Raw genomic sequence first — 25,587 nt, 5'->3', positions numbered from 1 at the left:
CATCCATCTGCCATTTTTCATCCGGGTGAGTGATGGATCACACAGGAAGACGCATCAAAGTTTCGTGCTCCACACCAGAGACGTGGGTTTGAACCGGGTGCTTATGAGATGGCGGATCGAGCCGGATCGGAGCCGTCAAGGATGTGAAAATTCCTTCTTGAGCACTTCTTTGCAGCGTCCAGATACCCTGGTCTGTCTGTTTTCCGGAGTCACGGAGCTGATAACAGCAATCGAAGGGGGGGGAGGGGTCGTTCAGGAGGGGTCCCGTGCCCCTCTAACTGGAGGAGGGGCATTCTCGAGCATTCGCTGTGGACTTCCGAATCTGGGGTTCAGGGCTATACGCTTTGGCTCTCGGGGTCTTTAATCTGTTTGTTCTGTTTCCAGTCTGGAGAAAGCCGAGTAATCCGAAACTCATTGAAATAAACGTCATATACGTCATCTGAAAAGAGACTAGGGATTTCGTGACGTTCGTGACTCTCCGTAATTATCACACCTTTCAGACCTCTCATGACTAGCATCGCAAGTTCATTGCCACAAGATCTTCCCCAAAAATCTACTCGGCCGGCTATTCAAGCATTAAAAACTATAGCGATACGGCTCTGCTTTTATACTCCCTGAGCGGGGCAGACCGTTAACACTAGTAGCCTAGTAGCCTATACAGTATACATGCCTCTCGGATATCACGTGATGTTTGATATCAGTCATCAGGGCACACAACTGGCGCCAATCTGATTATCTGCGTCAGGATTATTTCAGAAACGTTTGGTACTCTACTGGAATCTAAGCTGCTTTCACCAGTCAGCATAGGTCTAGATCTACATTCTTTCAATCTCTAGAGAATAGCCATTTAATAATTCCGGTCATTTCTCTTCGTTCAGGTCTTTTCAACTCATTACCTCTTTAATTCACTCTTTTTCTCCTCCTGTCACTCCCGAAATTATGGACCATTCCCCCTACTCAAAATACTTGGGTCTGTTGAAAACGTGGAAGTGATGCTCTCTGACACCCTCGCCATGGAATATTGCGGGGAACCTGAGACCCTCGGCAACTTTGTCCTCGTCAACCTCAGTCTGAGAGTAGGTTTCATCGATGGAACTCCCAATCTGGAACTTTCCAACCTGGAGCTCCGTATCAGTGATCGTGCCTCTACTGATCCTAGCATATCCAGTCCTCTTCAACTTCTTGTAGAGGATGTACTCACACCATCTATCGTCATCGCTTGGGTCAATATCATGCATTCCACTCTCCTCGCTCACATAAGTATTGTAGTTGCCCTGCAAAGGTTCTGTGACCAGATAACTCAGCAATACTGTAGGCCTGTCGGTACTTCCCATGATATCCCTCACGCCAAGACTTTGCAATCTGCGGTCTTCCACGTCCTCTTCCTGACCACTGTGGAACACCACAATGTCGACGTATTCGCCGTAAACATTCAACGTAGCGTGGATCGCCGGCGCAAGTTCACCAACTGGCGAGGGAAGCAAATGATGCGTGGAGTTCACGATAGGAAACTTGGAGAGAAGAGCACAGCCCCAGGTGTGTTTATTTGGACCAGGGCCAAAATCAACATACATCCCAAGTTCCTCACCAATTCTCTGGGTCAGGTCCCTATTTCCCATCAAGATTCTCTGGGTGTCGGACTCCAGCAAACCAACAACGTCCAGCTCGAGATCCTTGATCAAGTCACGCATTCTGTGTTCAGAGGCCCACATGTCGTTATCGAGACCAAAATGAATGGTCCAGATTCCACATGTCATCAATTTTTCTTCAGGATGGTATGGCTGTGGCTTGTGGAATGGGAATCTATGTGCTGCGATCATGCACGAGAGTGCGACAAGCACCGTCAAAACGTTAAAGATTTTCCAAATAAACGTCGCAAATAAAGCAGCTTTAGCCTCTTCCTTTGGTTCTGACTTGGCTTCTATCTCCGGAATAACATACTTTTCAGCAGAGCGGAAACCACAAGCAATCATGACCACTGAGGTTCCTAGAACAATGTCGGTGCGCTCACGAAGCAACCAGCCCATTGGAACGAAGGCGTAGGCGACAATCCAGACATGGGCAAGAACTATGAGAATGAACCAGAAGAAACCCAATCCGAAAACAAGTCCCGGATTGAAACGGGCAGAATTGCCAAATATCACGGGTGAAATGGCACTCAGCCAAAGTGCATAACACCAACCTCCAGCATAACCTGTCCAGCCGTGAAACTCATACAGCACAATTGCACCTACAGCACCGAATGAGAAGAATTTCCATCCAGCAACAAGGCGCGGCTTCAAAAGACCAATGAATGTTCCTACAGCCATCGCAAGCATGGTCAGGACGCCGTGGGGAACAGGAATTGGTCCCGTAACTGGATAGCCACTCCAGACCCAAAGAATGATGGTCGAAGAGTCTGTCAACATAGCCAGCAGCGAGAATAGAAGACCCGCAAACCCCAAAGATGAAAGCACCAGAGACTGGGAAGGTCTGGAGTGTTTTTCAGGATGAGACTCTGGAATCGAAGTCGCAAGAGCGGCAAGTGTACCCACAAGAAGACCACCAAAGTTGGCCCCGCCTGTGTCACGATTCAAAATGGGCCAGACAGGATTGTTTGTCCAAAATGCAAACTTTGCGATCGTGGAAAGTAACAGTCCAACCATGAAAGTGGCAGAGTAGCCTGGAATGAGGTCTCTGGGCAAGTACCAGAGCTCATTGGCCAGAGATATGGAGCCGGCAAACGCACCCAGCGAAATCACCAACAGTCTCGTGGATGGCTCAGCAACCATATACGAGCCAATACCGGCCCATACAGATACAAGACGCGAGACCTGAGGATACTGGCCCAGAATGTGTCTAAACTGAGGAATGACAAGGAATACTGGCGAGAACACGGAGGCAACCACCAGTTCAAACCCGGAGATTCCCATATCCCACAATGGAAAAAACCAGACGCATACGAACAGCGCAGTCAGAACTGACCAGAACACAAACGAGTTGATCGTGTTCACAATAATTGCGGTATAGGAAAGCTGATTCGCTGCGTTTCGCTTGAACGCTGGTTTCAGTAGTTGAGGCTTTTCGAGGGGCTTTTCGGTGACGGTGTTGAATTCGATTCCAGTCTCTGTCCCTAGCAATTCGATCACCAAGTCCTTAAAATCCACGATGGTCCAGGCATCAAATCCGATATCTAAGAAGATTAGCGACCATTCGACATATGCATAGTAAGAGTATGCCCCAGCAACTCTGTGCACCTTGTGCTGGATAAACAAGTATACCAATGGAACTAGCATTCCGAAAAACACCAGAGCCGTGTATTTGCGCTTTGATCTGAGCTTCTTGTCGGACGTTAGCAAAGTCACAGTGACAGTCCAAGGGATTGTCAGTACGATGTAGCTGATCATGAAGATATCGTGAGCATCGTGATCATCTGATGACGTTATATACACCCAGCCTCCACATGTGACTGTTCTGATGAATCCAGTGACCAGAGAGACGATTGACGTCACTCCCGTTGGTCTATAAAGACGTAGATAGGACAGGAACAGCAGCAAAAACCGCGGACCCGCAGTCAAGGCAATAATAATCTGGAAAATAGATCTTTCTGGATATCTGTCACCGATTGTCGCCGAAACACTAGGAAACCACTCGTCGGGATACCCGAAATGCTCGTTTTTGACGATCTTCTCGTAATGTAACACGCATCCAATGACCAACGCGGCGAGAAATGCGGATAGTGCGCAAACCGTATGGGCCCAAGCCACCACAACTGCGCTGAAGCGTATTAGGGGCTTTGTTGTTGCTGCGGCCATTATTGGTGGATTTTGAGCCTTTTTTGGCGAGCTGATGTTAGGATAATAGGTAAGTTGTTGTAGATGGAGTTGAGCTGGAATAATGTGTTGATGAGGCCAGGGCATCAAACCAAAATCTGACGATTGTGAGTTCTGGCCAGAAGTGGGGTACAATTGAAATTCTACTAGTAGAGGTGACTCTTCAGTACGAGAAACCACATGACCTAAGAAGTTTAGCACACCAGGATGAAATTCATCCTCTCTACCACTCTCCGTCTGATTCACATGAATGTCAACCGTAACAGCTTCAGCCGGTGTGGATCATATTTTGGTTGAAGCACTTACTGTCGTGCACAGCCCGCTTTCTACAGCCAGTAGCATTTGCGCATTTGAGAGAAAGTAATCATCCAAACGAAGAGGCCAGTAGTTATATCAAATCAATACACAACGGCCATTATACATCATGAGTGGTATGTTTTTATCAAAATGTTAGACCTGCGATTTGCGCATTGGTTTCGTTGGTTTCCATTTTTTCCGTTCATACTAACTCTCACGTAGAAGAAGCATCAACATTCCCAAGATCCCCCAATGTCTCATTCGACAATATTGACTACCGCAACCACAAGGACCTGCTCAATGCGCAGGAGTCCATGTTGAGGGAGCAGTGGGTTAGAGTGGCTGCACTTAAAACTGTGAGAAAGGCTTTGGAGAACTGCTACAAGATCTCTGGTCCAAACCATTACGAAGATTGCAGGCAGATTGCGGATATGTATCTGGACATGCTCAAGGACCACAGGGTTGGTGGATATCTTGGATACCAGAGGAACGACCCTTCGAAATAGACGCAACTTGCAAGATCATTTACGAAATATGGAGAGAAGAAGAGGAAAGGATAGGAAAGAAGCAAGAGGAAGTCATAAGAAGCCAGAAGATGAAAGAAGAAGAAAGAATAAGGAGCAGAAAGACATTTTGTCGAGTCACAGGCTAAGGGTGCTGCAAAATGTCCCCAATGTCACCGTTAACCACTTATTTATCCAACGATCCGAAGAAAGCCCAGCTGAATTCATATGAAGTCAGTAGGAAACGCGAGAATCTCGCAACTTGAAAGCGACCGCATAATTCTGCAGATGCTAGTATCACAGGAGTTATAATCGAGACTCAAAATCTACCGTTTCGCCCTATTTCGGCTCTACTGCAAACCGCCCAAATCGTAAAGCAAACCTTACATTTCAGTGCACAAGAGCCCTGTCCCCCTGTGAGCCCAAGAGTAGTGTCCCGGCTCAATCTCGTCCGTTTTTGACAGTGTGATGACCTCCTTGGGTGTCAGGTGGTTTGGCTGGAATTATATAAAGCCACCTGGTGATCTATGCCCCTAGGTCTTCTATCCTTCTTCAGACTTTCAAGAAAAAGGTGAGTTTACTTGTTATGGCATTGATCTTGTGACAATTGAATTGAACAACTCAATCGATTCCAACTCATTTGCATCAATCAGACACGTGCCTAGTTAGCCATTCCCTTGTCTCCCTACTAACCAGCCTGCAGAATACATATCATGTCCCTCTCAAACAAGCTCTCGGTTACCGATCTGGACGTTTCCGGAAAACGCGTGTTTATCCGTGTTGATTTCAACGTTCCATTGGACGGAACCAAGATCACCAACAACCAGCGTATTGTTGCTGCTCTTCCTACCATCAAGTACGTTCTTGAGCAGAAGCCAAAGGTGGTGGTCTTGGCATCGCACCTGGGTCGTCCAAACGGAGAGCCAAACGCCAAATATTCTCTTAAGCCTGTTGCTGACGAGCTTGAATCGCTTTTGGGCTCCAAAGTTGAGTTTTTGTCCGATTCTGTCGGACCAGAGGTGGAGGCCGCTGTCAACGGTGCTGCTCCAGGATCGGTTATTCTTCTAGAAAACCTCCGTTTCCACATCGAGGAAGAGGGTTCTGCTAAGAAGGACGGTGTCAAGGTCAAGGCCGATCCTGCTGACGTTAAGAAGTTCAGAGAACAACTCACCTCTCTGGCTGATGTCTACGTGAACGACGCTTTCGGAACCGCACACAGAGCCCACTCCTCTATGGTGGGCTTCGACCTTCCACAGAGAGCTGCTGGTTTCCTGATGGCCAAGGAACTGACCTACTTTGCAAAGGCCCTGGAGAACCCTGTCAGACCATTCCTCGCTATCCTGGGAGGTGCCAAGGTCTCTGACAAGATCCAGCTGATTGACAATCTTTTGGACAAGGTCGACTCCATCATCGTTGGCGGTGGTATGGCTTTCACCTTCAACAAGATCGTCAACGGCATGGCTATTGGCCAGTCGCTTTTTGATGAAGCTGGAGCCAAGACCGTTCCAGACCTTGTTGCCAAGGCCAAAAAGAACGGCGTCAAGATTGTGTTGCCAGTTGATTTTGTCACTGCCGACAAGTTCGACAAGGACGCTGCCACTGGCTATGCCACTCTCGAAGAGGGTATCCCAGATGAATGGCAAGGACTTGATGCTGGTGAGAAGACCAGAGAGCTGTTTGCCAGCACCATTGCCGAGGCCAAGACTATTGTCTGGAACGGACCTCCCGGTGTCTTTGAGTTTGACAAGTTTGCTGCCGGAACCAAGGCCATGCTGGATTCTTGTGTGAAGTCTGCTGAGGCCGGTAACACTGTTATCATCGGTGGTGGTGATACCGCTACCGTTGCCAAGAAGTTCGGTGCTGCCGACAAGCTTTCTCACGTTTCCACCGGTGGTGGAGCTTCTCTCGAGTTGCTTGAGGGAAAGGCTCTTCCAGGTGTTGTCTATCTCTCCGACAAATAAGTTATACAATTGTTAATGATGATTTGAAGTGATTTAGTATTATGCATGCAATACAGGTGATAAAAAGGTGTTGATTTTTGCTCAAAGACTTCCGACACGATGGCACTCCTTCAGAAACCACTCAATTTGTTCAGGCTTCATGAACGGATGCGTACCATGGCCAAAGTTGATGATGTAGTTCTGCTTTCCACCGCCAAAGCCCTTGATCATGGTCTCCACCTTACGGGTAATTGTCTCCTTAGACCCGTAAATAGTGCATGGGTCCAAGTTTCCCTGCAAGGCAACCCTTCCCTTTGCAACCTTAACCGCATCTTCTGGGCGATAAGTCCAGTCCAGCGAGACAGCATCGTAGCCCAGACCACACAGTTCATCCAGAGCATACCACGAGCCCTTTGCGAAGATTGTTACGGGGATCTTTTCCGTGATTCCAAGCTCCTGGAGCTTCAGCGGAAGTCTTTCGGCAATTTGCTGTATGTAGGGCTTTGAAAAAACATCAAATTCCTCGGGTCCGAGTTCTCCTCCCCAGGACTCAAAAACCTGTAACATCTGGGCTCCAGCTAACACTTGGTGAGCCAGGAAATCCACGGCCACATCGGTTATTCTTTGCAACAACTCATGTGTCGCATCTTCGTACTTGTATATCCACTCCTTTGCAAATCTGAACATTTTTGTCCCGGCACCTTCCACCATGTAAACCAACAGAGTCCATGGCGCTCCGCAAAATCCGAGCAATGGTACCTCTCCAGCAAGCTTTGTCCGCGTAAGTGTGATAGCCTTAAAAGCCCAAGCCAGCTCCTTGGTAACGTCAACGTCTTTTCTCAGCTTCAAGAGGTCATCTGGGTGCCTCAATGGGTGGGGAAATGAAGGGCCCACTTTATCCACCATCTGGACCTCCATGCCCATGGCCTGGGGAATCACCAGAATATCGCTGAAGATGATGGCTGCGTCTATTAACCCTGGAAAATGTCTGATTGGCTGGATCGTTATTTCACTAGCAACTTCCGCATCTCTGCATGTTTCAAAAAAATCCCTTGTTCCCTTGACCTCGTGATATTCTGGCAAGTATCTTCCTGCTTGTCTCATTATCCACACTGGGGGCCTCTCCACCTTCTCGCCTTTAGCAGCCCTCAAAATGAGGTCGTTTTTCATGTCAGCAAATGTTGGTCTGGGCATCGTGGCAATCCTGGGATTTGCTGTTTCTGTGTGGGGTTAATAAGACACAGATTGCGGAATACAACTTAAAGCTTGGTGGTAACACTTTCGATGCTTGTTGAAACTTTTGCCCGATTCGGGTGATGGGCCCCGGGGCTCAATAACCTTTTTAAGCGGGCTGCGTAACCGGTGTGGCTCTCTGGGCCTGTCTTGTTCTGCTCTCCGTGCGGCCTGTTCCAGGTACACAAACACTAACCATTCCAGTTCCTTTGCTCTATCGGCAGAATCAATTAGCATGCCTTCATCCTCACCCGATAGTTCTGAGGTCTCGGTGCTAGTGCGGTTTTTCCGCTCTACGTTCGGGTTCAGGAAAACCACAGTCACTCTAGTCACCATTCTTTCCTATGTGTTATCGGTTCTGGTGGCTTCATACTTCCAATACGAGGTCAATCAGCCCCCTCAGCCAGAGCCAGCTATTTTAACGAGCTCCTGGTATGATTTACAGCGAATCTCCGAGAAATTTCATCCATATGACTCCCATGCCAATGACGAGGTGCATGACTACATCTTGAAAAGGACCGAGGAATTGGCCAGTCAAAAGGCTTATATCTCGGTCAATGACACGTTCGGCCAACAGAGTTTGTTCAAAGACTCTGTATATGTTGGTTACAATCGGATCGTTTCGTACGAAGATGGAAACGTGCTAGTAAAGGTAGACGGAAAGGACACCAGTCTACCCGGGGTGTTAATTAGTGCCCACTACGACTCCGTTCCCACTGCCTACGGTACCACTGATGACGGTATGGGAATTGCGTCTATGCTGGGAATTTTGCAACACTTGGTGGAAAAAGCTGATCAACCGGAGCGTACCATCGTGTTCAACTTCAACAACAACGAGGAGGCTGGACTATTTGGAGCGGAGACATTTTTCAACCACGAATGGAGCAAGTTGGTGACGCACTTTATCAACATGGAGGGTACTGGAACGGGAGACAGGGCAATTCTTTTTAGAGCTACTGATTCTGGAGTGTCAAAATACTATGGTGCTGCTCCCAGACCGTTTGCGAACTCTTTGTTCCAACTGGGCTTTGACAGTGGTTTGATTCACAGTGAGACTGACTACAAGATTTACAAGCAACACGGATTAAGAGGACTTGATATTGCATTCTACAAGCCACGGAATTTGTACCATACTCCCAGAGATGGAATCTCTGCGGTGTCCAAAGGATCTCTTTGGCACATGGAGTCGAGTGCTTTGGCCGCCATGAATGCAATGGCCTACTCTGATGAGCCGCTTGATGAGGACTTGTCCCCCGCTGTTTTCTTCGACATTTTGGGTGTATTTTTCTTCAGTTTCCCTGTCGAAAAGGTGTATGGAATCACGGTTGCACTGCTGGTGGCAGTTCCTGTTGCAATCATATTCTTACTCATAATAGTCATTAGGCGTGGAACTTGGCACATAAGTCTTTTGAGAGGCTGGCTGAGAGTTCCTGTTTCATTATTGATTTCGTCTGTGGCTGTTTTCACCACTGGAAAGACGTTGTTGCTTTACAACCCGCTACTTCTTGCCAGCAATTGGTTTGGGGCATGCGTTTTGCTTACATCCACATTCCTCTTGATTAATTACTTGCTGCTGAACTTTTTCGCCTGGATACGCCCCATTCATGACCAGAAGCTCGTTGCCCTTCTGGAGGTGAACGGCTTGATTTGGTTAGCAAACATCTACCTGGCAATCAAGGAGAAGTCCCATAACAACGTCGGTGGTGCTTCCTTGTTGGTTCTGTACGTTCTGACTTCTGCCAGCTCCTTGTTTGGTCTGGTGGTTATGGCTCTGAAGTCTACCAACAGGTACAGGCCCTTGCCTAAATCATCACCCGTTGCTTATGGAGCAACAGAATCCGAAGAAGCTGCTGAGAACGGAAGTAGCAGCACTCCAGCACCCGAAGCGGAGAGCACGCCGCTTCTCTCCTCTCAATCTAGTGCCAAATCACAAGTTGACTCCGAGGCCGAGTTCAACCGCAAACAGTACGAGCACGCTCTTCACTCTTTCCACTACGATTGGCTACTGCAATTCCTGATTGTGGCTCCACTGTCAATTCTGGTTGTTTATCTTACCGGGGATCTTTTGCTCCAAGGTCTGGGAAAGACTTCTCAAGAAAGTGCTCGTCTCGGTGGTGCAACCATGGAGTTTTTGTCGATTTTTGCGGTTCTTCTAGGGCTTCCCGTTGTGGCTTTTGTTCACAAATTCAACGCAATCATGGCTGTTTTGCTTGCTATAACGGTGCTCACGTCTTCGGTATTCACAGTGTTGGAGCCATCGTATTCCTGGAGCAGTCCCCTCAAAGTGAGATTCGTTCAGACAATCGATCTTTCTGGGTCAAAGCAACCGGTGGTGAGTCTCCAGGCTCGGAGCGGCTTCATCACGGATGTTTTGAATGATATCCCCAGCATCAAGAACAGCGACGACGCTGTTATATGTGATACGAACGCCGATGACTCGGAAATATGTCAATACGTTGGATTGAGGCCTTGGCTCGTTGATGGCTCAGCCAAGAAGAATGCGTTCAACCATTATCTCGATGTTGAGGTGGTTAACAGTACTGGAGACGGAAGATTCTCGCCTTTTGAAGCGGAAATCAAGATCTGGGCTCAGCAAAACAGAGACTGTGTTGTTTATTTCAACACGTCAAACTATGATTCGCTAGAAGCCAAAGCAGGTAACCACAATCTCGTTTCCCCCGTGAAGCAGGTGACGATCCACCATGGAAAACATGTGAATTCGTCCACTGTCGGTGTTGACAGTGTGGTTCCTTCAGGCTACTCAATAGACCCAGTCACTGGAGACGAATACTTCAAGCTGTCTTCTGGTATCGATGAGGTTAAGCTCTATAAGGTGGATTGGAACAGGCCATATTACCACCTTGGGCTCAAGTGGATGGTTCCCTGGGACTCGGACTCTGAGGCTGATGGTCTGGGGATCCAGGTGAGATGTCTTTGGGGTGAGGCTGACGAAACCACCATTGTTGGAGGTGAGAAAAAACGCAAGGTGCCTGCTTTCGAGGAGCTCGTGAGGTATTCTCCCTCCAATGTGGTGTATTCAAATCTTGCAATGGGTTTTGTTGAGATCAGAGAGTCGGTTAATTTGTGAAGTAGATTGAGACAATTAACCAAATCCGAAAATCGATACAGCCAACAAAATGTGCCAATAGGATGCTATTTAATGAAATTTTGAAAAAGTAATTGAAATGAGTTTTCACCAGATTCGTATGACGGTGCTCGCTCAAATCAGAGGAGATGAAAGCGGGAGTTGAAATATAATTGTCCATACATTGTTTGGCTTTTAGAGGCATGAAACTATGCTTATATGATATTTGACCAAGCATATTGACTGAATTAAGTAATACGACTATCTATTAGCAAGTTTACGTGTAATATTAGAAACATAAATTTTTCTAGCCACTCTTATAGAAACATGTAAGCGCATTTTCGCTCTATGTAACACATGCAGGCTCTACACAGTGTGCTCACAGCTAACCAACAAATTCAAACGGATACAAGATCACCAATCGACTGCAACAAGATCGTCTCCTTTCAGGTTAGTTGCAAACGGAATATCAAAATTGTCAGTAGTGATCGCCAAAAACGCTGCTTTGGCTCCTTCCTCAGCAGTCTTCACACCAGCATGGCCGGTCATGTTCGTAGAACAATAACCAGGACAAATCAAAGTCAGCTTGATTTTGTAGCCCAATTTTTCCCAATAATTGCGGAAATTATTGGTGATAAGATTCAGAGCCGCTTTCGAAGAATTATATGGCATCAGGAAAGGAAGAATGTTGTCGAATGCGTTAGCCACCGACTTTGCATTGCTTCCCAATGAAGAGCTAATGTTAACGACTCTTGGTTTATCGGACTTGATCAATAGGGAGACAAATTTTTGTGTCACAAGACCCACAGAAACCACGTTTGTGTCGAGAACCCTGGCAAATTCAGCTCTGCTGAATTCTTCAGAGTAAGGACTGACCACACCAGCATTGTTCACCAGTACATCCAATACTCCATACTTAGCCTTAACAGTCTCGAAAGCCGCATCAATGCTCTCGTCTTTGGTGATATCCAAATCGATCAATTCGGTCTTGATACCTTCAGATGCGAGCTTGGAGACTGCTTCAACTCCGCGCTCATGATTTCTTGCACCCAATAAAAGGGTGTACTCTTTGGAATATTTGCCCAATGCTCTCACAAGCTCGTAGCCCAGTCCCTGGTTTGCTCCGCTCACCAAAATCACAGTCATTTTCGAAAAATTATATCAGAAAATAAGTCAGACTTATCCTCGATTAGGAGCTTTGTTTGCTCTATTTATATAATCCGGGGTCCAGAAAATTATGCATGTCTGTATGCACAGAGCAACACGTTAAACTCACAGGTAAACCCCTATCTCCGTGAGAGCCAAAAAGAGTATAAGAGCAAATTAGTCAGCTCTCCCAATTTCATGAATTTGCAGGCAGGCAACAAAGATGAATACAACGAAGTATCAAGGGAAATCCGGAATTTGGATTCGAGAGCTCTAGTCAGTTGTGGACCAGGCAATTGGTGAAAACTCGCCCGAAATCTATCAGTGGTGGTCTTGACTATGGATTCTTGTTGCGTTCTTTGACATCAGTCTGAGCTTGTAAGATCCATCAGCTTAAAATATCTCAGAATAGCAAGGAACCTATAATTAGATGGATACTCAGAGGATGCTGTTCATTCAGAGTGGGTGGCCGTTTCATGATGACAAATAAGGTATTCACCCTACCGAAGCTGAAAGGGTGCTATTCATTCAGCGTGGGTAGTATTTCCAGGATTAGAAATTAGGGTGTTCCGCGGTACATAATACTGTCACAGCTCCGATAGAATGCGCAGCATAGTTGAATGCTGACCCACAACAGACTTCAAAGATTCCAAATTTCCGAGTTCAATTGACCTGTTCCCCAACCTGTTCCAAACTAATGCACACAGAATGGTCCAAGACGTGGCATGCAGCATCAACTGAGAGTAATCCAGGGTTTAGGATTGTGGCATGATGCAAGGCGATACTCTTAACTCTACAAACCTGTTTGATCGCCCATCCTCATATTACTATTGCTCTGTATCTCTGAACAAATTGTTCCCTCACCCTCCGGCCTCGCTTATCGGTTTGTACCCCAGACGCTGCTGAGACGCAAGATGCTTCAGCTAGTCGTGCCCTCCCTAACCCAATCTAGCATGCACACGCCCCCATTTTTTTCGTCTCGTTTTCGCCTGGGGGCTTCTTTATCTTCTCGTTTACGTATATTCCACCATCCCGTGACTTATTCTTTCACAGTTGGAAATATACCCTCATACTGGACGGAGTTGATAGTCATCGCGTTGCCCATTAGGATACGTTTTGATTTGTGTTGTTGCACTGGTTTTACGTGTCAGCGACTACTATCTCTATCTACCAGCGGCAGCCAAGATTGACAACGCTCGTACAATTTCAACAAGGAGTTTTGGTCTCTTTTTTCATTCGAAGCTCATTCAAATCGGCTCTTTAGGGTTTTTCGTTTATTTTTTCGTTTCGTCTTGGTTAGATCGGTTCTATTTCGCGTTATTCATCTTCTATTGGCATGTCTGGAATCATGGGACCGGACCAACCACAGGATATCAAGGCCTCTGAAACTCAGCCTATCTCAATAGCTGCCAGAGAGACTCTGGGCCATCCTTCGCCGGAATTGCTTGCTAGTTCTGTTGGAAACGAAGTTGATGGAAGATTGGTGCCTTCATCGTCTACGATATCCCTACTCTCTCTAAGCATGCAACAACAACAGCAGCAGCAACAACAGACGGACGAATCTGCAATCTTATCATCGCAGATCCCGATCAACTTTACAAGAATGTCCAGTTTTAATCAGCAACAACGTCACCAACATTACCAATCGTCTTCAAATCTCACAAATATCGCTTCGGGGTTTTCATCAAGGCGGGTCTCGATGAACTCTCCTGGAGTGGTGCAATTACCCTCCTTCAAGACATCGCCCAGAGAAATCCCACCACGTGAAGATTTCACTCCAGACTCTCCTAATTTGAATCCGGTTTCACTAGGAGGATCACCCTCGAAGTTCTGGCTGACTAGTCAGACACCACCAAATAGCCTGCCTTTTCTGCAACTGCAACGGATCAACTCGAGCCAGCACTTGAACTCGTTGAGAGGAGTTTCTCGCGGATCCATGAATCGGGGAGTTGGGGCTTCGCCGGTGCTGTTTCCTGTGGGAACGCCGTATGATGGTGGTCCTCCAATGACGCCTTTACAGCTGTCCAACCAGAGTGACTACATCAGCTACAAGGACCAAGAAATGACTAATTCTCTGGATGACATGATGGATTGAACACACAGCAAACTAACACAAACAAAACTTAAACGGGATTATCCTGAAACTCATACGACGCCATCTTCAGAAGATGAGCATCATTATCAACATCCATGGCAATGTCATGGGAACATGGGAACATGGAAACATGGCATCATCGACAGTAAACTACTCGACGCTTTTTGGTTACACGGCCTAGGCAGTTAAATCTTTATATTTATTGAAGTTCATTACGATTTTAAACAGTAGTGCTGAAGGAGATTTTCGACTGAGGCGTAGAATTCAGACTCAAAACTCAGCTTCTTTCCAAGCTAAACTCTCGTCTCTTACAACCTCGACTTGATAATATCAACAAACTCAGGCTTGAGAGAAGCGCCTCCAACCAAAAATCCATCAACGTCAGCCTTGTCCTTGAACTCGGTAGCGTTCTTTCCGTTGACAGAACCACCGTACAGGATTCTGACGGCCTCGGCCTGATCCTTGCCAATCGAAGTCACCAAGTAGTCACGAATGGACTTGTGGATGTCCTGTGCATCCTGAGGAGTGGCAGCAAGACCAGTTCCGATGGCCCAAACGGGTTCGTAAGCAATGACAACCTTGGACCAGTCAGGGAGTATGTCTGAAACAGCCTTCAATTGTCTCTTGCACACATCCAGAGTAACACCAGCTTGCTTTTCCTCGTAGGTCTCACCAATACACAGGATCACAGAAACACCGTTGTCGATAGCGAACTTGGTCTTGGAAGCAATAAATTCGTCAGACTCCTTGATGATGGTTCTGCGTTCAGAGTGGCCGGTGATGACCCATTCGAGTCCAATATCCTTGAGCGATTCAACAGAGATCTCACCAGTGAAGGCACCGGAGCTCTTGTCGAAACAGTTCTGAGCGGCAACCTTAAGAGTAGGAGCGGCAACAAGGTTGTTGGCATACTCCAGATAAGGAGCTGGTGGGGCAATCACCACCTGGACGTTAGCTGGAAGATCAGCAGAATTGAGGTTTTCAACAATGGTCTTGATGGAGGCTTTGGAGCCGTTCATCTTGAAGTTGCCTCCGACGAAAAATTGACGAGCCTGTGAGTTTGTTAGCGTTTGTTCCGAGTGTGAAGTCTTACCATCATCGATGCCAACCGGAGAGAGATGGGAGGAGATCATGGACAGAATGTCAGTTGCACGTACCATTGTAAATAAGAGTAGTTTATAGAGATAATCCTGGTTTTTATTGCGATTGATTAGAAGAAAGAATCACAAAGAAATAAGAAGAAAAAGAGGACAAGTGGTAGTGGTAGTGGCAGCTGAATGTCAAACGGGTTGGCAGAGTGATGATGCTAAGAGGTCATCTCCGGGGAGGGTCTTTCCGGGCAATTTTGATGGTTTTAGGGCGATGGCCAGGCTTTTTATTTGAGAGTATAACGGATTTAGGCTATAAGGCGAAATTGAATTGGGGAGAATAAATAGGAGCTTCTGTGGGTCTTTAGGCTATTGGGCTTATAAGCGTTTTGTAGGCGTTTTAGACATTTATTCGTCAATCGCAGTTGTAGCCGATACTGATGGTTAGCCGGGGGTCAGGCTACTCCGGGGAGATGGCGGGGACTGTATGGTAAGCGGGACGTGGATTTGCGCTAAATTGAGTCGTTTTATTTTTGTAGGTTTTTTTTTGGTTTTCTATTTAAATTTGGATTGAGTGTGAGTGTATTTTCCATTAGACAGTGTTAGTTTTGGTATATTGGTGAGACAGTGATTATCAAATTGCATGTGAGCAGTGTGTGCGTGTGTGTGCATAGTGCATTAAGAGTGAGGCAGCTCGGTGGCCGAATACCCGACGTCCAGCCGTTCATTTGTAGCAATTTTTGAAGCAAAAATGTGGTGTTCCACCCATTTTTCAGTCTACATCTGCAAGTGCAATTTGTTTGGCCGCTATGAGCGTGGGAGTGCGTAAGTTGGGCTCTCTCAGAATTCTCCCTACCTGTAACCGTACGTTGGACCTCCAGCATAAACATGTACAACTACACTGACTCCGTACAACTTTCAAGCCTGCTCCTTACTCCATTAGCTCTTTCCCTCAGCCTCCGTTTATTCTTGCTGAGAGTTTAAAAACCGCGAACGTAGCGTCTTTTCCTTCTCAATCTGCTCTTTCAAAGCTTCGTCCTCTGCATTCACCACACTCTCCACCTCTCTCTCACTCAAATCCACGGAGGAATTAAACCTGATCTCGTTAGAAGTCTGCTTTTTGAGCTCCTGCTTGAACTCATGCTCATTCTCCTCCTTTAGGTCCCCCCACCTTCGCAGTTTCGTCAGCAGCTTATACTTGTCGTTTGGTTGTTTTTCCATTATCAAAAATGCGCAGTGAGGCACGTTCGTGAGACTCTCAAACTCTTCAACCGACCAACGGAACCATTTCATGAGAAACACCCGTGCCCATATCCCGTGGGTCACCAGGACGAGTACATTTGGGAACTTCTCGGTGTTGAATTGGCGAAACAAAGTTTCATTGAAACCAGCACACCGGTCAAAAACGTCAGCTGCACTCTCCCCGTAAGGAATTCGGTAAAAGAAGTGGCCGTAATGAGCTCTTTCACGCCATATCTTTTCCATCTCCTCGGCAGTGCTCTGAAAATTGCCAAAATCTTGCTCACGCATTCGTGGTTCTTCGTAAACCTTGTATTTGCAATTGCTCGTTTTGACGCCTTCCAATAGTCCATCTAACGTCTGCCTTGCCCTTAAATACGGACTTGTGTAGAAAAGGATACTATCGTCCGGTTCGAGAAACTCTTTCAGACGCTGGCCAGCATCAGCAGCTTGTTGGTGGCCTTTCGTTGTGAGAGGCACCTTATGATTTGGTATGTATCTATTCACGGATTTGTCGCAATTTCCCTGCGACTCGCCGTGTCTGACCAGTATGATATACTGCGGAGTGTTAGAAGATGAAGTCAAATGTGGTACATGAGCCACAGTGTATTTGAAAATGATTTACTCACCTTTGGACGCGCCATCTCACAGTCTAGAATGATTTTTGTGTGGTGGAGATCAGGCTATTGTGTATTGTTCTGTCTGGCTCAACTTCAGCTGTCATATTTCAATTCAGATTTAATGGACAAGGGGTTGGCAGGTAGTGCAATAATCAATCTGAACACCCCAACGGGTTCAGCCGGTAAGCATGATTGGACCCTTAAAACTCCAGAAGGGGTCAAGTTCAAAGGGACAATGAGTTGGCGAAAGGGAAAGAGGAATCAACCTCAGTGTGTGACTTGGTCGAATTATGGTGGGTGTGAGACAGGAGAGGTGATTAGAGGCCATTGCTGCGTACCACACAAATGATGTTGCAGAGAACTACAAGATGATTTGTTTTTATCTGGCAATTATTAAGCTTTGTAAGGGATTATGAAATGCTTGTTTAGTGGTTTGTGGGGATTTTTGTGAGAAATGGTTTTGATAATTTTTTGAGAATTGAGGGTATTTGTGGGAAAAATGGAAATACCAGGTCAATATCAACAGTTGAGACATGATTTTAACGCTTTCTTTTATCGTAATAAAGGGTTTCAAATCTAATTATTCCAGATTACCAAGTTTCTTACAAATAGATAACAGGCCGAAGAGTTTCAAATCACTGATTTATCAGTGCTTTCGAATCTGTATGTTAAGCCGAGATCTGGTGAGCTTATAAGACCTAAGTGAAGTATCAGCTCCGCAATCCAATAGACTCCTTTGAAATAGCCCCAAGAATCACTGGTACCAGTATGCATACTGCTGGATAGTACTAATCTTGGGAAATTCGCGAAGCTTGTGTTTGAGGTATATTTCCAAAGGTTCCCCACCAACTAACTTGAGAGATCTGATTGACATCCTGAAAACATGCCGTGTTAAAAGGGCGTGTGGCGTAGTTGGTAGCGCGTTCGCTTTGCATGTGAAAGGTCATCGGTTCGACTCCGGTCTCGTCCATTTTCTTTTTTGATAATGCCCGTCTTATATTTTTGTCGCTCTTCTGGTTACCTAATTTTTGGCAGTCTTTATGCTGCCAAGTTCTTACGTTCCATGCTCTATGTTGTCCTAGGAAATGTTGCGATCTCTGGCGCTCCTCTGTCTGACTGGAATCTCTGCCCCGGATTTCAAGAGATAGTGGTAAGGGTTACTACCCATTTGACGGCAGGAAAACTCATTCCGAATACTATATATTAATTTAACTGCCATTGAGGGACCAGAGGTTTGCAAGGATCTTCAAAATCTCAGTGACAACTCATAATTGGATGTCTTGGCTCTAAAAATCAGTGAAGACCGTTTTGCTATAAAAACAAAATGCAGTCGTGCGAATTACATACTGAGTGACGCACGTCTAAAGCTCAACGTTCTTTTCTGGATGGTCCCCGACAAACCCAAAAGTCAACTTTTTCTCACACAAAAACTACAACTTTCATAGACATGTCAGCTGAAATTGTGACAGACCCTGTTGAGGCATACAACCTGATTACTAGCCAGTTACAGGAGGTCTTGAACGGGCAAATCATCAAGAATGTTCTTGAGGTCGAGAAGAGGCCCCTAAAAATCTACTGGGGTACTGCTCCGACCGGTAAACCACACTGTGGTTATTTCGTTCCAATGACAAAATTGGCACATTTTTTGAAGGCTGGTTGTGAAATCACGGTTCTTCTTGCCGATTTGCATGCTTTCTTGGATAACATGAAAGCGCCTTTGGAGGTTGTCCAATACAGAGCCAAGTACTATGAGCACGTAGTCAAGGCCATTTTGCGTTCCATCAATGTTCCGATCGAGAAATTGAACTTTGTCATTGGTTCTTCTTACCAAAAGAGCCCAGAGTATATCATGGATATCTTCAAGCTCTCTAATGTGGTCTCGCAAAATGATGCCAAGAGAGCCGGTGCCGACGTTGTCAAGCAAGTTGCAAACCCCCTTTTGTCTGGTTTGATCTACCCTCTGATGCAAGCGCTTGATGAGGAGCACTTGAAGGTGGATGCCCAGTTTGGAGGTGTTGACCAAAGGAAGATCTTTGTGCTTGCCGAGGAGAACCTTGGAGCTCTGGGATACAAGAAGAGAGCCCATTTGATGAACCCAATGGTGCCTGGTCTTACTCAGGGCGGAAAGATGTCAGCATCTGACCCCAACTCCAAGATTGACATTTTGGAAGAACCCAAACAGGTGAAGAAGAAGATAAATACTGCTTTCTGTGCTCCGGGCAACGTCGAGGAGAACGGCCTGCTCTCCTTTATCGAGTATGTAATTGCCCCAATTCACGAGCTCAAGCACGGAACTGGGACATTTGAGTTCAACGTTGATCGTCCAGAGAAGTACGGTGGTCCTATCAGCTTCAGCAGCTTTGAGGAGTTGAAGCAAGCCTTCAAGGAGGAGAAATTGGCTCCTCCGGATCTCAAATCTGGTGTGGCGGATGCCATCAACGTTCTCCTGGCTCCTATCAGAGAGGAATTTGCCAACAATGCCGAGTTCCGTGAAGCTCAAGAAAAAGGTTACCCTGCTCCTGTTGAGGAGAAGAAGAAGGTGAAGAAGGTGAAGAACAGAGGAACCAGATTTCCAGGCTCCAAGCCAGAAGGTGAGGCTCAGACCACTGAAGAGGTGGCAGCCAAGCTAGAAGAGACCAAGTTGGAATAGATGGTGGCTGGAAGGCATTTGATAATCAAAAAATACTATAATGAAGTCTTCAGTCGTGTATTAGAACTGAAAAACATTTCACCCCACATTTAAATGTCCGACTGCATGTAGCAATTTTCAGTCTTTTCAGATTCAACTCATGGCTTAGTATTATTCGACTGGTGTCTAACTTCTAGGACAATAATATACATAGTCTATGCAAAAAACGATGGCTTTTCAACAACCGACCAGGGCCTCAGAGGCTTACACTCTTCCAACTCAATTGTCTTCAGCAGCGAGTGTTCGAATTTGGGAGTGTCTCCGTAGAGCTTGTATAGTTGAGATAGCAAATAGTACACCTCCGACGATTGCGAGTATTTGTACTGTTTGGCCAGATTTTCCAGATAGTTCAACACTCTTGCTTGGGCTGACCATTTGTCCTTCTCCGAGATGAAAACACCCGCCTTTTGGGCTTCTTCTGAAAAAGATAGCAAGGTGAGACCTAGGATGGATTCCACGTTCTCTTCCTCGACTTCGTCAAGTGAGATTTCAAACTCCTGAAACGCCAGTTTGGGATTAGCTTTGTACACTAACAGTCCAAATCTCGCATGGGTCTTGAAATTAGGCTTGTGGCAGCTTTCGGCCTCTTTGATACACTTCTCGGACTCTTCCAGCATCCCTGCCTTCTCGTAAAGTCGGGACGCCCATAGCCAAATATCCTGGAGTGGCTCCTTCACCGAAGTGTCGGAATACAACGAGGCCAGATCACTGGAGGGTTTATTCTTCAGCTCGTGCTTTGACTTTCTGGAATCGAAGGAGAGTTTCTTCTCAGCTAAAGAGCCTGTGCTTCTCACAGCAGATAGGAGACTCTTCTTTCGTTCATGTTTGCTTCCATTCTGAACTGCTTCGGTTTCTGCAGATGGATTGACTATACTTGGACGATGAGACCATTGAACGTCCTTTTGCGAACTAAGACCACCCGCATGCAGTTGTGGTACGTACGATTTCACTTCACCATTGGAGATCTCTGATGGGTTGAACAGAGTGTGGAACAGAGTGAACACCTCAGGAACATGATCCAATGCAGCAAAAATGCCCTCGTGTATTTCCTTCGCTGCGACATACGTCTTTCTGAATTCGATCAATTCCCACTTCTCTACTGGGGTCAAAGAGCCAGACTCCTCCAAGTAATTCTCGATCATCTGATTGGCCGCTTCGGCTACTGTTAGGGCCTGTAGGTCTCTCGGATCCTTCGAGGTCAGTAACAGAACCAAAAGGTTCAAGGCCTTGAAACTCGTAGGATCAACACCGATGCACTGTTTTGCGGACTTGCAAGCAATAGAGGTCTTATTCAATTTTCCACTGACAATAGCGTGCTGAAAGTAGGCATCGAAGCTTGCCTTGATCCCGTGGGAATGGGCTATCTCTATGGATTCGGTCAGGTATGCGTATGAATTTGCGAGGTGCGTTTCAAGAAGCTTCAAAGTGGGAGAACCATTCACTGCCAGAAACCTCTCAACCGCACCAAGGGTATAGTAGTAGGAACTGAGACGCTGTGCCAGGACCTCTGACAGCGGTTTGGTACTGTCAATATCGTACGATATCTTGAACTCGTTAATAATGTCCTTCATCTTCAAATTCCAGTCCGCGATGCTTGGTATGAGATCAATCTCGGGAGCTCGAGAGACAAAATAGTTGAGTACGAACTCGAAACAATCCAACACATCAATGATATCCGAAAAAACGCCCCCACCCAGCCCCTTTTCTTTCAAAGAATAGTTCAAGTATACATTGAAAGCTGCATGGACCTCCTGAGCTGTCTTGGACAAGTCCAGAGCGCAAGACGAAAGCCACGCCCTCATGACAACTGCACTCTGGAAGGTCTTTGACAACGCTGCATCCACCTGTGAGCCCAAGGAAGCAGCAGATAAATTGCCGTCTAATATTGTGATGTCTAGGATCGCTTTCATGTATTCATCGTACTCAAAGTTTGTCTCTGAGGCCTTGGGGAAGGAAGCACCTTGAGCATAGTTCTTTTCGAGTTCCAGAAGATGCTGTGTCAACCCAGGTTGGTTGCCTTGAAGTTTAGCAAAACGAGAAACAAACCTGAGTCGGAGCAGCCTTGTGAAGGGAGTGGTTAGAGTCACATAGGAATCGAAGCTTGACTCCACCTGCGCAGTTGACTTAACTCCTATGCTGACAAAGTATGTGGCCAGGCCTGTCAGCACGTCCTCAAACATCGCTGTTCCCAACAAATTTGTTCTTCTCGGAAAGCCTGAAAAAACAGACCATGCTTTCAAGTATTCGGGAACCAACTCGGATACTCCTCTATCCAGCAACAACTTCAAGGAACGTAAATACACGTAGTATTCAAACTCCGAGGGATCTTGGAAACTTTGGTCCTTGAGTATGCTCACGTCTTCTTGCTCGGCAAGAAGCAGCAGCTTGAAATTATACAATTGGGCATCCACCTCGACATTTTTGAGACCATGGGCGCTTTTCTCACCCAAAGCCTCGAATTCAGTATCAAACTGTGCCAATTGCAGGATGGAATCCTCGTTGGAAAGATCGTCTATATTTGCGATTATTCCTCGGCTACCTTTCACCAGCAATTGAGATCTAAGGACATCTCGAGTCACGAGCTCGGACATTGAAATTATTGCTTAAACCGATGGGACAACTTGGTTCTCAAGGTGTCTTGTTTGACTACAACAGTTTCGGCAATCTGTCTCGGGGAGACTTGATGTGCACGACTCGTTGCCAGGGCTCCTACTCCACATGAATTCAGAATTCAGACGTGATATGCATTTCTACGTTCTATTAGGTTATCCTTTTCTCGAAGCAGAAAAAATTCTTACATAAACACGAAAAACTCCAACTTGTAATATTATCCACCGCACATGAAGTGTGTCAAGAGCAGACACAGCTGTTCATGCAAGTCTTCTTGAGAGTCCAAGACCCGTGTCCAGGGAAAGAAAGATTGAAAAATAAAGCTACTATCAACTTTGACCTGAAGAAAATTTCCTCTGCTAGCTCGCATATGCGGGGAATACCCTTCCTATACCTCCACATGTACGACACGTCTCTTGATCCAGAAAAAAGGAAACGATACCTCTTCCACCGCAGTTCTGGCAAAGAACACCGCCAATAGATGGATGACCCGGATGGACTACCATCGGCCTCATAGGTGCCCCAGGAGCCCCGGACAGAGGCATACCCATTGGCATGGGACTAACTATGCGAGCTCCTGGAGGTAACGGAACCACGTTAGACGGTGGCCGTTTGTACACTATCGGCTTCGGTTTGGGTTCAAACTGTTTCCAGCACCTCTTACACTTCTTCTCGGGACTTCCCATCTTGTATCCGGTATTCCTGCACTTTTTGCAGAAAAAGTCCTTGGGATATCTCCATGGTAGAGCCAGATTCGCAGTGTACATATCGTCCGCTTTCTGAGGCACACTCACAGAGCTAGAAGCTGGGACACTGTATGTTGGCAGAGAGTTTGAATGGGCATTTGGTCGAGGTGGTAGAGGTTGAGGCTTTGAATTGTGCTGTGTAGGGCGCGGTTGTCCAGAGGGTCTCCCCACAACTTCTTCGTATGGAGGTGGCAAGTCCGACGGATCACCAGAATTTCTCCTTTGAGACATTGCTTGAATGTTTTATACAAGATCCGAGACTATCAGATGCTTTCAGGATTCTCAGGAGTCTCTGGTGGGTTGTTGAGGCAAGTAGATAAGCCGACTTTTCGGGGTAAGATGATTTAGCAGACTTAACCAAATCCAACTAATTCAAGTGATCTCAAACCAGTCCTCTATTAAACCAAGCTGAAACCCAATTCACAGGTTTCCTTTGCATTCAAGAAATCAAAAATTCCCAGGAAAAAAGAAAACAAAGAATGAATAGCTTCAAAGCCAAGGCATCTGAAGCCCTACTATATAGCACAGCCTCGAACTTGAAGCAAGTCAAATTTGGTTAGGCAACCCTGGTGTATGTCGGGTAAAGCTCAAAAAAAAGGATCTTAGGCCATACTCATTTCGTGTTTGGATTACACGTCAGTGATATACATTGGAGTGTTTTAGAATACTTTGGGATATTTTTCTTTTTAATTTCCAAAAAACATGATCTGGTTGTCAGAAACACAGAGTACGTTATTTATTTGGTGTTTGTATGGTGTTTCAAAGACTGAATTCATGATTGGTAAAGTCTATGGGCATTCTATGGACACACTAGGAGGCGACCTCTGAGTTCCCACCTGAGTTTCCGCTGAAGCTCCAAAAACTAACTGAAATCAATTTCTAGAGTTTGGCGTGGCATTTACTGCCTGTGGATGTTTGTTCTTCCTATTTGGAGTGTTTGCACTCTTCAATTCGTCTATGCTAGCATTTGGAAACGTAAGTTTGTGACAGGTGGTCATGGAATTGAATCCTTTCCATGTCCATTTTCTTTATTTGCAATTGCTGGAATGTGGTTCTAACTGCTTGAATTTATTAGCTCCTATTTCTCATTGGTTTGGTGCTCATAATAGGGCCTCAGAAGACGGTGGTTTTCTTCACCAGAAAGCAGAAGATTAGAGGCAGCATATTTTTCGCGTGGGGTATCCTGCTGATTTTGTTCAAACGCTCATTCATTGGTTTTATTGTGGAGAGTGTGGGTATACTGGGCTTGTTCGGTGACTTTTTCGCTGTTGTGGTGCAGTTTTTGAGATCCATGCCCATTATTGGGCCTTTGCTATCTCATCCTTTTGTGGCACCTGTGCTCGACAGATTGGCAGGGGTGAGGGTACTGCCAGTTTAGATTATGGAAATGGCTACAGTAGTGTTTTCGGAGTTTGAGCATGTTTTTAAAGCGTGAGAAGGTGCATTCCTTTGTTCAAACACATCTGCTGTGATCACAAGATATAGCACTCAGAATTGAGATGGCTTGCAAGCTCTTTCTGAGCCCAACAAGTTTATTTGTATATTAATATTGGACTTTCGGATTCAATCATGATGTTATCGATGATAATAATGTATGAAGTGTCTAGCTTCAAGCTTGCGCCGCACATCTTCTGAAAAGTTTTGGTCGTGAGAATTTCAATAATAATTTTTGGTATGCCAAAAAATTCCACTTACTTTCCAAACCTTTGATCATGAACCAGGAACAGCTCCGATAAACTACAAAAATGGCGCCATTTAGGAAAAACAATGAACGCAGGGGAGTTGATATCTCAGATGTGCTGGAGATGGGAGCCTCCAAAATCAAGAAGAAGATACGAGACATAGAGAGGGTACAGAAGAGAGAAACCCTTCCAGCTGACATAAGGATCGAGAACGAGAGGGCATTGTTGGCCCTGAGGCATGAACTCAAGGATAAGGAGTTTAATTTGAAGGCAAAGGCAATGTCAAAGAAGTATCACATGGTGCGATTTTTCGAGAAAAAGAAAGCCATCAGAAGACTGAAACAGGCCATAAAGACAGTTGATGACCTCGAAACCCAGCTGCAGGATGGCCAGGAGGTCAAGAAGGACCTTAAGAAGGCAAGGAAGGTGAGAAAGCATTGTGAGTCTGATTTGGCTTATGTTCTTAATTTTCCAAGAACAGAGAAGTACATTGCCTTATTTCCGAACGAAGATTCCACTGATACTGCTAAGCTAGATGAGAAGGCCAAGAAGGGATTGAAAGACACGGAAGAAAAGAGAAAGCAATACAAAAAACAGTTCTCAGAGATGCTGGAGCAAGGCACGTTAGAGGTTGGCATAGAAACCGCTTTTGGAGGGAAAAAGGTTGAGAATAAGAAGTTGAAGGCTACTCAATCGTCTATTGATGCCTCTACTGAGAGACCAAAGGACGAAGAGGAGGATGAGTTCTTTGAATGAAAAATTCCACTCGGAGAAAGGAACTCAGAGTTTTTCAACTAATTTA

At 45.9% G+C, this 25,587-nt stretch overlaps 16 protein-coding genes across 16 annotated transcripts, besides 1 other annotated feature; 10 read left to right on the top strand and 6 right to left on the bottom strand.

The window, feature by feature from the left end:
• Positions 1–953: 953 nt before the first annotated feature.
• KUCA_T00002404001 (uncharacterized protein) lies at positions 954–3,899 on the bottom strand (the record flags this gene model as incomplete). The annotated part of the gene is made up of 1 exon (XM_022602653.1): positions 954–3,899. One exon carries the CDS (start codon positions 3,897–3,899, stop codon positions 954–956), a length of 2,946 nt encoding a protein of 981 aa, XP_022458436.1.
• Positions 3,900–4,423: 524 nt separating this feature from the next.
• On the top strand, positions 4,424–4,615 carry KUCA_T00002403001 (uncharacterized protein; the record flags this gene model as incomplete). Its single annotated transcript, XM_022602651.1, has 1 exon — positions 4,424–4,615. One exon carries the CDS (start codon positions 4,424–4,426, stop codon positions 4,613–4,615), a length of 192 nt encoding a protein of 63 aa, XP_022458435.1.
• Positions 4,616–4,643: 28 nt separating this feature from the next.
• On the top strand, positions 4,644–4,844 carry KUCA_T00002402001 (uncharacterized protein; the record flags this gene model as incomplete). The annotated part of the gene is made up of 1 exon (XM_022602650.1): positions 4,644–4,844. The coding sequence occupies one exon, from the start codon at positions 4,644–4,646 to the stop codon at positions 4,842–4,844; it is 201 nt and encodes a 66-aa protein (XP_022458434.1).
• Positions 4,845–5,325: 481 nt separating this feature from the next.
• Positions 5,326–6,573, top strand: KUCA_T00002401001 (uncharacterized protein; the record flags this gene model as incomplete). Its single annotated transcript, XM_022602649.1, has 1 exon — positions 5,326–6,573. The coding sequence occupies one exon, from the start codon at positions 5,326–5,328 to the stop codon at positions 6,571–6,573; it is 1,248 nt and encodes a 415-aa protein (XP_022458433.1).
• An 81-nt stretch (positions 6,574–6,654) lies between these two features.
• On the bottom strand, positions 6,655–7,746 carry KUCA_T00002400001 (uncharacterized protein; the record flags this gene model as incomplete). Its single annotated transcript, XM_022602648.1, has 1 exon — positions 6,655–7,746. The coding sequence occupies one exon, from the start codon at positions 7,744–7,746 to the stop codon at positions 6,655–6,657; it is 1,092 nt and encodes a 363-aa protein (XP_022458432.1).
• Positions 7,747–8,020: 274 nt separating this feature from the next.
• KUCA_T00002399001 (uncharacterized protein) lies at positions 8,021–10,873 on the top strand (the record flags this gene model as incomplete). Its single annotated transcript, XM_022602647.1, has 1 exon — positions 8,021–10,873. The coding sequence occupies one exon, from the start codon at positions 8,021–8,023 to the stop codon at positions 10,871–10,873; it is 2,853 nt and encodes a 950-aa protein (XP_022458431.1).
• Positions 10,874–11,227: 354 nt separating this feature from the next.
• On the top strand, positions 11,228–11,602 carry KUCA_T00002398001 (uncharacterized protein; the record flags this gene model as incomplete). The annotated part of the gene is made up of 1 exon (XM_022602646.1): positions 11,228–11,602. The coding sequence occupies one exon, from the start codon at positions 11,228–11,230 to the stop codon at positions 11,600–11,602; it is 375 nt and encodes a 124-aa protein (XP_022458430.1).
• Positions 11,603–13,352: 1,750 nt separating this feature from the next.
• KUCA_T00002397001 (uncharacterized protein) lies at positions 13,353–14,111 on the top strand (the record flags this gene model as incomplete). The annotated part of the gene is made up of 1 exon (XM_022602645.1): positions 13,353–14,111. The coding sequence occupies one exon, from the start codon at positions 13,353–13,355 to the stop codon at positions 14,109–14,111; it is 759 nt and encodes a 252-aa protein (XP_022458429.1).
• Positions 14,112–14,419: 308 nt separating this feature from the next.
• On the bottom strand, positions 14,420–15,271 carry KUCA_T00002396001 (uncharacterized protein; the record flags this gene model as incomplete). The annotated part of the gene is made up of 1 exon (XM_022602644.1): positions 14,420–15,271. The coding sequence occupies one exon, from the start codon at positions 15,269–15,271 to the stop codon at positions 14,420–14,422; it is 852 nt and encodes a 283-aa protein (XP_022458428.1).
• Positions 15,272–16,162: 891 nt separating this feature from the next.
• Positions 16,163–17,082, bottom strand: KUCA_T00002395001 (uncharacterized protein; the record flags this gene model as incomplete). The annotated part of the gene is made up of 2 exons (XM_022602643.1): positions 16,163–16,996; positions 17,068–17,082. The coding sequence occupies 2 exons, from the start codon at positions 17,080–17,082 to the stop codon at positions 16,163–16,165; spliced, it is 849 nt and encodes a 282-aa protein (XP_022458427.1).
• A 13-nt stretch (positions 17,083–17,095) lies between these two features.
• On the top strand, positions 17,096–17,407 carry KUCA_T00002394001 (uncharacterized protein; the record flags this gene model as incomplete). The annotated part of the gene is made up of 1 exon (XM_022602642.1): positions 17,096–17,407. One exon carries the CDS (start codon positions 17,096–17,098, stop codon positions 17,405–17,407), a length of 312 nt encoding a protein of 103 aa, XP_022458426.1.
• A 1,098-nt stretch (positions 17,408–18,505) lies between these two features.
• On the top strand, positions 18,506–19,708 carry KUCA_T00002393001 (uncharacterized protein; the record flags this gene model as incomplete). The annotated part of the gene is made up of 1 exon (XM_022602640.1): positions 18,506–19,708. One exon carries the CDS (start codon positions 18,506–18,508, stop codon positions 19,706–19,708), a length of 1,203 nt encoding a protein of 400 aa, XP_022458425.1.
• A 194-nt stretch (positions 19,709–19,902) lies between these two features.
• Positions 19,903–22,338, bottom strand: KUCA_T00002392001 (uncharacterized protein; the record flags this gene model as incomplete). Its single annotated transcript, XM_022602639.1, has 1 exon — positions 19,903–22,338. One exon carries the CDS (start codon positions 22,336–22,338, stop codon positions 19,903–19,905), a length of 2,436 nt encoding a protein of 811 aa, XP_022458424.1.
• A 378-nt stretch (positions 22,339–22,716) lies between these two features.
• KUCA_T00002391001 (uncharacterized protein) lies at positions 22,717–23,334 on the bottom strand (the record flags this gene model as incomplete). Its single annotated transcript, XM_022602638.1, has 1 exon — positions 22,717–23,334. One exon carries the CDS (start codon positions 23,332–23,334, stop codon positions 22,717–22,719), a length of 618 nt encoding a protein of 205 aa, XP_022458423.1.
• Positions 23,335–23,805: 471 nt separating this feature from the next.
• Positions 23,806–23,931, top strand: KUCA_T00002390001 (uncharacterized protein; the record flags this gene model as incomplete). The annotated part of the gene is made up of 1 exon (XM_022602637.1): positions 23,806–23,931. One exon carries the CDS (start codon positions 23,806–23,808, stop codon positions 23,929–23,931), a length of 126 nt encoding a protein of 41 aa, XP_022458422.1.
• A 463-nt stretch (positions 23,932–24,394) lies between these two features.
• Positions 24,395–24,481: a sequence feature (Short protein (KUCA_T00002389001, CDK26417.1) was converted to a misc_feature.).
• Positions 24,482–24,848: 367 nt separating this feature from the next.
• Positions 24,849–25,541, top strand: KUCA_T00002388001 (uncharacterized protein; the record flags this gene model as incomplete). Its single annotated transcript, XM_022602636.1, has 1 exon — positions 24,849–25,541. One exon carries the CDS (start codon positions 24,849–24,851, stop codon positions 25,539–25,541), a length of 693 nt encoding a protein of 230 aa, XP_022458421.1.
• Between the last annotated feature and the right edge of the window lie 46 nt (positions 25,542–25,587).

Source organism: Kuraishia capsulata, genomic scaffold, assembly GCF_000576695.1.
Source record: "Kuraishia capsulata CBS 1993 genomic scaffold, Kuraishia_capsulata_scaffold_3, whole genome shotgun sequence".
NCBI classification, from domain to species: domain Eukaryota; kingdom Fungi; phylum Ascomycota; class Pichiomycetes; order Pichiales; family Pichiaceae; genus Kuraishia; species Kuraishia capsulata.
This window is presented reverse-complemented; position numbering and strand designations above follow the sequence as displayed.